This window comes from Microplitis mediator, chromosome 10 (assembly GCF_029852145.1).
Source record: "Microplitis mediator isolate UGA2020A chromosome 10, iyMicMedi2.1, whole genome shotgun sequence".
Lineage (NCBI taxonomy): Eukaryota > Metazoa > Arthropoda > Insecta > Hymenoptera > Braconidae > Microplitis > Microplitis mediator.
The window spans coordinates 3,433,203-3,443,117 of NC_079978.1; the positions used below are offsets into that span (position 1 = coordinate 3,433,203).

The 9,915-nt window shown below is 32.0% G+C and overlaps 1 protein-coding gene across 1 annotated transcript; it reads left to right on the plus strand.

The window, feature by feature from the left end:
• Positions 1-22: 22 nt before the first annotated feature.
• Positions 23-2,480, plus strand: LOC130676612 (basic helix-loop-helix transcription factor amos-like). Its single transcript, XM_057482961.1, has 3 exons — positions 23-1,417; positions 1,504-1,702; positions 1,810-2,480. The coding sequence occupies exons 1-3, from the start codon at positions 1,122-1,124 to the stop codon at positions 2,083-2,085; spliced, it is 771 nt and encodes a 256-aa protein (XP_057338944.1). The 5' UTR covers positions 23-1,121; the 3' UTR covers positions 2,086-2,480.
• Positions 2,481-9,915: the final 7,435 nt, after the last annotated feature.

Here is a 9,915-nt window from a genome sequence, read left to right on the forward strand (position 1 = left end):
TGAAAAAAGATATTTCATAAATTTTGATTCACAAAAATAAAATAAAAATATGAGGAAATGTGACTAGATTAATAACAAAACAAATTGAAAATAAATCATCATATGGTTTAACCTGTACACGGACCTCAACGACTCTTCAATGAGGTGAGAATCCTCGGAGCATGTACTTGAGTTTCATCAGCTGGCACCCGGTCTACCTTTTCTTTCTTAACTTTTTTTTTATTTTTCGACTGTCTCATCAGCCCTTCGGAGTTAAGTCTCCCCCCACATTAAATATACCTCGGTCCTCGGACTCGGCTCGATTCCTCTCTTTTTTTCCCGAAAAAAAAAATTTTTTCCGACTCACGGCTCCCCACGCGTCAGACACGTGTGCAGGTATGTGAGACCAATCAGCTAAGCAATGAAGTCTAATGTAATGTACAAGAGAGCGAGAGAGTGAGGGAGGCGAGGATCAAAGTGCCACTTGCGATTGACGAGAAGGGTAACGAGGGAAGGGATAGATAGGGGAGTAAGAGAATGTGCTTGTATATGTATATATATATATATATATTTATATCTTTTTTTTTAAAGTTAACTTTACGTATAGTCCTCTCCCTCATGGCTACTCCAGAAAACTCGAGCAGGAGCACCAGGTGCACGCGTTATCTAGGGATGAGCACGGAATGAGGTGGGACCATATGTTGATGCATTGGAGAACGCCCTGGCACGCGCCACACTCAAACTCGAACCTTCGCATCGTGAGGACGAGCTCTCAAGTTATTTCGATTTTATAACAAACTAAAATTTTATTTAAAAAAATTTAAACCTCTCAGGTAAAATAAAACAAGTTCGAGCATTTCATTGAAATAAAAGTAACGTAGAGTAAAAAAGTCGACAGTGATGATAATACAATCGATAATTATAATTTTACTATATATTTTTTTACTTTGACACTCGAAAAAATATTTAAAAAAGTTAAGTGATTGATGTCCATGTGATGTGCATTGTCTGAGTTTAAAACCCGCCGAAGGACACTTTCTTCGCGCGGGTAATCTGTTATTCTCATATGCTCAGTATTAAATAAAGTGTACAATTTATATAAATTTAATAAAGGAAACTATACTTTTTAAATTATATTTACAATGGCTTTGCTGTCAAATCAAGGAATGTATCATCAATCAACCGACATGATTAACAATTATCAAACCCCAACGAGATCTTACGATCCACTCTATCCATCACCATACAACTCACCAGACTACGACAATTTGCCAGCTAACTACAGGGATCATTATACCGCGAATGTTAATAATCTTACGCCTAGAAGAGATTTAGAAAATATCGAGTTTCCAAGTGATCAATGCCATGAGTATGCTAAAACTCCAGAAGGATATGAAAGAGAGCCTTACGGTGTCCTTACACCTTTAACTCCACAAAAGTAAGTCATGGATTTATGATATATATTATTATTATTTCAATAATCTCATATAAGATGAATAAAAAAATATATATTTATGTTTACAGATTTGTAACTCATGGCTCTCTTGAACACGTCACATCACCACGTTCTACGTTGTATGAAGACAACTCAATGGAGTGTCAGGTACCTGTTTATTGCTATGAGACACCACCACAAGAACCCAGATACCTCATTGACAATGACACGTGTCAACGGAGCAGCGCAGACGCAAGGAAAAATTATTGGGAACCTGTTGCAAGCCAAGTATGTATCAGTTTTTTTTCTCAGACGGAAAAGTAAAAATTGAACTGACGTTAACTGAATTTTGATTGATTGGTTGCATTGCTAATTGTATTTAAAATTTTCTAAAGGGTCAAGATTCGCCGACTTCGAGCCCAAGAAGAGGAAGAAGAAGATCTCGCAACGTACCGCCCTCACCTAGTATCGTAAAACGCCGAAGGTTGGCAGCAAACGCACGAGAAAGACGTCGCATGAATGGCCTCAATGACGCATTTGATAAACTGCGCGAAGTGGTACCGAGTTTTGGCGCCGACCACAAATTGAGCAAATATGAAACTCTTCAGATGGCCCAGAGCTACATCGTCGCTCTATGCGAATTATTAGAACAGCACGACGGTAAAGTTTGAAATTTTCTTAGCGAAATTTATATTTTTGTAAAGACAAATAAAAATATGTTTAGTTTTATAATTGTATTATTAATTGAATTTATGGAGGGCAAGTTTATTTTTGTAGAAAAAAAAAAACTAGTTGATTAATTGTAAATTTGCATGTTAAGAACTCGTCGATTTTTAATTTAATTATTTATCTGTATATTTATTAGTTTGATTTATTTGTTAACTGCTGAAACAGCTAAAAATCCAAAGAGTGTGCAAAAATAAAAATATTACTCGGCACTTGATAGAATGATTTTATGAAATTTTTCCAAAGTGCCTAATGTATATTGTATTTTTAATTATAATTTATTTATTTAATTAGTTAATTATAAATTATTTAGTTTCAATTTTAAAATTCATTTAGAAAATATGTAATTAATTAAATTTCTGTTCATTGTATGTAAAATTTTTTTTGCATGTATCTATTTATTAATTTTGATTGTCAATTGTATTTATTTTTAAATAGTTTGTGTTTTTAATTTATTTTCTAGTCAAATGCCATCATGTTTATTTCAATGACTTTATAATATTTAAGAAAAAAAAATAATAATTAGTAATTAAATATAAATATATTGTAATAAGGTAAGAATAATAAATATAATAATTATAATAAAATGTTAAATGTATGACAGGGTTGAAATTCTTTGTCCGAAGAAATTGTAAATTGACGGTTATGTATTTTATTAAAGACATTATTGTACTAATTTTAAATAAACTTTTTCATTTTCCTAAAGAAATCTTTTGTGGCCAAATTAAATACCAGCAACATATGTAATTACACCAAACAAGTAAACGAAATAATATTTTCTTATCCCTCATATTATTGTTGCCTTTATTTTCCTCCCCTATTTGTAATGAAAGAATAAATAAGTTACTTTCGTACTTCCTTTCGTCTGCAACCTACTTCCGGTTTTTCTCAATCGCCCGTGAGTTAAACTATCATCAGTAACAATAAACACTCTGCATAATTTTAGATGAGACTTTAATCACGAGATCCCCCGAGTCAAATAAAAAATTCTAGTTTAGTCCTCAAAAGCCTCAATTCCTTTGATGTTTTATTTGCCGTTCAGAAAGTAACTCTACTTTAGTACTCAAAATCCTCAATGAAAACTATGAAGTCTAAATTTTGAATTATAACTAAGGCCTCAAAATTCTCAATGAATATATAATTATAGTTCGGACTTTGAAAAATTTTGGACAGAAAAGAGAGGGGAGAGAATACGTCGAAAGAGACTTTTGAGGTTCAAATGTTAGATTAAATTATTCCTGTATGTTTTGAGTATTTTGAGGCTCAATCCAGATTATGTTATTCCAGTTTAGTTCTCGCAAAGTGGTAAAATTGGTTGTAACCACTACTTTGAGGACTAAACTATTAGGATAACTTTCTATACTGTTGTCAATCTTAAAATTCTAAATCAATCCTCAAAAACCTTATTGAGAACTTTGAGACTCAAATCTGAATTTACCCGTACGAAAAAAGTATATATCCGGGATATATACGGACAAAACTGAAAATATGTCTCATATATGCGGCATATATTCAGATTTGCCCAAATATATACGAATATATACTTTTTCCGTGCGGGTTGTTTTTTGACTCGGGCCGGAATAAGCACGAGTCAAAACACAAATTCTAGTTTAGCCCTCAAAAGCCTCAATTCCTTTGATGTTTTTTTTGCCGCTCAAAGTAACTCTACTTTAGTACTAAAAATCCTAAATGAGAACTATGAGGTCTAAATGCGAATAATTTATCGATTTTAATTTATAACTATGACCTCAAAATCCTCAACGAATGAAAAGTTATACTTCGGACTTTTGAAATTTTAGATAGAAAAAGTGAGGGGAGAGAATACGATGATTCGATGAATGAGACTTTCGAGGTTCAAATGCAGATAAAATTATTTCTTTATGTTTTGAGTATTTTGAGGCTCAATCCAGATTATGTCATTCCAGTTTAGTTCTCAAAGTGATAAAATTGGTCGTAACTACTACTTTGAGGACTAACTTTCTATACTTTTGTCAATCTCAAAATTCTAAATCAATCTTCAAAAACCTCAATGAGAACTTTGAGACTCAAGTCTGAATTTGTTTTTTGACTCGGGCCGGAATAAGTTCAGCTTTCTTTCATAAATAAAATTAATGCACTAATTTACGGCTTTAAAAAAAAACATCGGAAGTTTGATTTAATTCATCGAAAAGTTGTTATTGTGAGTGAAGTATATGAAGTTGTGTATTGAGTGGTATGAGGTGCGGTGGTATACATCAAAAACATAAGAGAAATGAAGACCGGTTGTCGAACAACGTCGACAGTGATCAGACAACATTCCGAGCTGCCGGAACGTACAGGACAAAGATGTCGATGAGGTCCATGACACTGGCAAACGATCATGACAAAACGACAATTTTAAATCATCATCATCAAGATCATCGATGATAATAATAATAATGATGATTATTATGAAAGATGTACAGGAATTCATGTACTCAAATTTTTTGCTACCACACATTTCAAATATAACAAAAGACAGCAATAAAATTTTTATGTGTATCTACCGATCTTGGAAGATCAAGTTTTATATCCATAAATGGATTAATAACATATCTGACGTATCTCTTGGGAGTAATTCAAATAATTGAGCTTGAAAACTGTCGACTTTACGACACCAACACAATAGCGGTAACGATTCTATTGTGTTACGGAAAATCATCCGACAACAAACTGATCGGTCTATTTAAATCGAGGATACAGTTTAGTAACATGGATGGCAAGGATCAGAATGATCTAGGACGTATGAGTGTCTGGTGCAGTTAAAAAAAATACTAGCGAAAGGATACAGAACACAAATAAGACAATGAGACGAAATTGGGAGGCCGAAAAATTATCAAAACTGACCTGGTCGCTGGGGATCGAGGGTCCATCATGGCTATGAATCTCTAGCTATAAGTCAAAAGCCTACTCGGAGATTCTGTTAAATCGATTCTGAAGATAATTGACGCTGACCACGACGTCCGCCCCCAAAGCCAAGAAAACAAATTGGAATAGTTTTTCTGTGGAAAACACAGAGCAGAGTTTGCTGGGATGGACCTTTGTCATATTTTTTTTTATTTTATATTTTAAAATATTTTATGTTTATCAAATGTTATTGTTTCGGTTTTTAAAAAGATCAAGAGACCTTAGTAAGCAGCAGGGTGACCAGATTAAATATTTGAACAAGATATTTATATCACGCTTATTTTTTAGGCAGAACGAGCAAAGTATTAAAATGTCTTCAGGTGATGCTTATAAAATTAGTCGAACCGTGATGCAGGTATACGGAAAAAGGAGTATCTTCGCTGTCCTTATGGTGTCAAAGGTGTTTTGGTACTCCTGTAACACGTGCAGCCACGGCAACGTGCGTTAGCGTTACCGATTTACTCACCATCTGACATTTTAAAAACACGTCACATATACTAACTCGCATTATATATGTATGAATGATCTTCGCGGTTTGCCCAATACCCCATTCTATCTTTATTTTTTTTTTTAATAAACTATCATCATGATCATCATCATCATCGGCATCGAAATCTAGGGATCCCGAGTCCATTAAAATGCTTTTTGTATTAGAAAAAAATAACTCAGTTATTTGTAAATTCAAACAAAAGACTTGTTAATATTTTTCATAATTCGAAATTCGTCTCAAACACCCGATCGTTATTATAAAATGAAAAAAAAATACGGATGTAAGTTAAAAGTTCACGGGTGTGAAAAAAAAAGTATTAAAAAATACTAAAAAGTCACTTTCAATTTAACGCTTTTCATGTTTAAATAATCGTTGTGTTTTATAAAAACCTGAACAAATTAAGACTATAGATACCTAGTATCTTTTATTGTGTGTACGTTTTCGATAAAATTTTAAGTATCTTTTTTAAAAATAGTTACGGATTAGGTTTTTTATTTAACGATTATTTTCTTACCTTTTTAATCTTCTCTCAAATGTGTCGGCCTTTCTCCGTCCGGAAGCAAAGATCATCATTAGTCGGTATCTAACGACAAGTTTCAAGCAGCTTTCGTCGGCTTTTGTTTAGACAACACGTCCTAATTATGGTACCTGGATAAGTTGAGTTTGAGAACGAAAAACTTTGATAATTTGAGCTGAAAAAAAAAATAAATAAAACAAAAACGGTTACTTTTTTTTTTTCATACATAAACGGTTTTTGGATTTGGAATAATCGCTTATTCGTTCTCAATATCTCTTTATTATGTGACTGAAGGATAAAAAAATAGAATAAATAAATGAATTAATAAAAATAAAAGACGCCGGACATCATGGAGACCGGTTCGATAAATCAAAGTCTGCTTTGACGGTAAACTCTCGGCCTCCCTTGATGTTATAATTTCCAATCCTTTTCTCTATACATTTATATATGGTTTTTTCAATCATTTCCGTTAAAACTTATCCTAAATTACCCGCAATATCATCTAAATTAGTTTATTCAGATTTTATATATATTTTCATATATTGCTATTACATACACATGGAGAGAAAAAAATAGTTCTGATGCCTATGGTAGCATGGTAACCTTTACTATGTTATATAGTAGCGAAGATTTTTGTGAAAATCCTGTGGGAATTTGCTGGAAAAAGTCTTGAGAATTGTGACAAAAATATGAGTGATAGCCCATTCGATGCGAAATAAAATTTTGAGCAAGTTGTGTTTTTTACTTTTTTTAATTATCAAAATTTTAATTTTTTATTAACAAAAAACATAAACAAAATAAAGAATCTTAGATTTTTGTTAATAACTCAATAACTATAAGAGATATGATGAGATCGAATGAGCTGTCACTCATATTTTTGTCACAATTCTAAAGATTTTTTTTCAGCAAATTGACAAAAGATTTTCACAAAAATCTTCGTTAGGAATTAGCATAGGAATCAGAACTATTTTTTTCACTCCGTGTAGTTTATATAAATTGTCCATAAGATGTAGAAAAATAAAAATTCATGAATAAAAAGAGTTGTAATTTTTTGAAAAAAAATGTATTATAGTGTGAAGGTGGCACGCGCCTCCAAAATATGGCGAACAGGTGAACGGAATAACCCCCATTGGAGTTTTGCGGTATAGGTATAATATATATACATATATGTCTTATACTGTATTACGCCTTACGCCTAACTCGCTACTGCTTATATATATATATATATTATCTTATATTGCTCAAAAGAAGAATATCATGAAATGCAGGAAAAAGAAAAGTACATGTTACAGCGCGTGTTTCGTGAATCGCGAAACATCCCAACACAGATGACGGTAAGCATAAGTTTTTGGCCCTTTCAATCCACCATTTATTTACAAAAAGAAAAAATATATAATGAAATAAAAATAACAAAAAAAAATATCAAATAAGACTATAATTCTTTCATATAAAAAAAATTTTTTATGAAATAAGTTACATTATTTCCTGCACAAGATTATTTCGTTATAAAATAAATAGTTAGTCGTGGAATTTTTTGAAGAAAAGTCTTCAGCAAATATTAAAAGAAGAATAGAATTAATAAAAGTTTATAAACAAAATCTCAATAACAAGATTCTTATAAATTTTTTTTTCATTGATTTCAAGTTCCTTCAATTAAAGTAAATGTTAAAAAAAAAGTCCAGCCACATGCACAAAAAAACTGTAATGCGTAATAAAATTTAAAAAAATATAAAATACGGAAGAGTATTCATCGGGCAAATGAGCTGGTAATTATGATAATGTTTGATGGAACTTCAGTACTTGCGAATTGCAGCATGGCCAGTTTTAAAAAAGTTAAAAATGGATGTACGTGTAGCTTTTGTAATATTAAAATATACAATTGCAGTTCGTGTTTTTGAAATGACTACATCGTACCCGGCATTGAGCTCGCCACGCTCCACGGGGCTATATAACCGAAGCAACAGATGACACACCGCACAGTCAGTCCAGACTCAATATCTTTTTTCTCTGTCTGATGATCCCCACACACTCACAGTGGCACGAACAACCATCCCGATCCTTTATTAAGGGGCGTAGCGGCTCGTGCCATGTGGCATGATAGGATCCAAAAAGTCACCGCGATCCTACTCTACAGTTCTATACATACATATATACTATACACACATATATATACTAAACCTAAATCTATCCCATATCCATACCCACCTATCAGTCCACCCCCGTCCCCATATTGTTTCTCTGTCACGTCATCTAGATACACTTAATTTACTATTGGACAGTAACTAAAAACTACGTATCATTCGCGGAAAACATCAAACATCTAAAAGCTTTTGTCTTTAAAACGAAAATTAATTTAATCATACTTCGAAATTTGTAATTATTACAAATGAATTGAAAAATTTTTTAATTTTAATATAGAGGAAGGGGGGGCAAAAGGGGGTACCCCCAGAATTTTATAAAAAAAAATTTTATATTTTAAATGGTTTTTAAACATTTCAAAATCACTTCTGTAAATATAATTAAGCATTACTTTCAATTTTTTTTAGTAAACTTTTTCAAAAATCAATTGTTAGTTGAAAAATATTGATGACATTCGTTTTATGATAAAAACTATTAAAAATTTTTTTTCATTTTTTGTATCCAATAAACATGTAAAATATAATTTTTCTTTATGTAAATTACTTACAAAAAAATTCAACTTAACCAAATACGTTTAAAATCCAGAAATTTTTTTTTTTTACGTTTTTTAGGGGATACCCCACTTTGCCCGCAGAAATGAAAAATTTTCTTTTTCATCGGTAACTGAAAATTTCTTCTATTTACTTTGAATATCATTAAAAAAAAAAGATTTAGCGTATTTGAGTCCTCGAAAACTTGGTATTTCCATAAGTACCCCCTTTTGCCCTCTCCTCCCCTACCTGAAGATCGTAACGTTTTTCGCCCTACGAAAAAAAAATTTGGAAAATAAAAAATCTACTGGATGACTAGATTTCTAAAATTTTTCGCACGTAGATGCTAATATGTCAGCCGAAAATCTTAAGCCAACCCTTAACTTTGAAACTACCTCTCAAGAAGTCAAATTTCATCAATTTTTTTAATTTTCGTTGTTCGAAAAACGTTCCGATCTTCAGGTACATCAATTTTAAACAAAACTTATTTTTTAATTGAGCAATAAATAAAGTCTAAAAATAAATATATTAGATAATAGGTTTTTTCTTCAGACATAAATCGACAGGCATCGATAATGCCGAAGAATAAAATAAGGAGTGTCCTTTTTTTTAACAATCGAGATCTTTTCAATTGCACCCAACAACAAAGATCCATTAGCTCGAGTTTTAAATTTATGGACTAGAGTTTTAGTCGAATTTCTACACGTATTCCCTAATACCCTACATGTAATATATATCAACGTATATTTTAGATTGTTTATGTCAAGAAAACCTCAGCGTAAATATAATATAACCTCTTGCTTTTATCTCTAAATAATTTAAAAGATAAAAAACTACTGACGCCACGATAACTTTCTCAAATATCACCGCAAAGTTAAAGAGTTTGGTTGTTACGTATTTAAGTCAACATCATTATCATACTTTATACTATACATGATCGGCGGGTAATTGTGCAATGATTTAAAAATGCGTTGCCACCCTATTTTGCGGCGCCTCGATCTCCTCGAGCGTCGAGTTTTAAAAACCGCAGGCTTACACTTGAATGAGCCAGTAAGTAAATTATTTGGTAAAGTATAGAGATGAGAATCGGATTGGGAGGAAATGCAGAAGTGATAAGTGAGATTAAAAAAAATAAACAAATGCTTGAGGACAAATTTTATTGAAATGACATTTG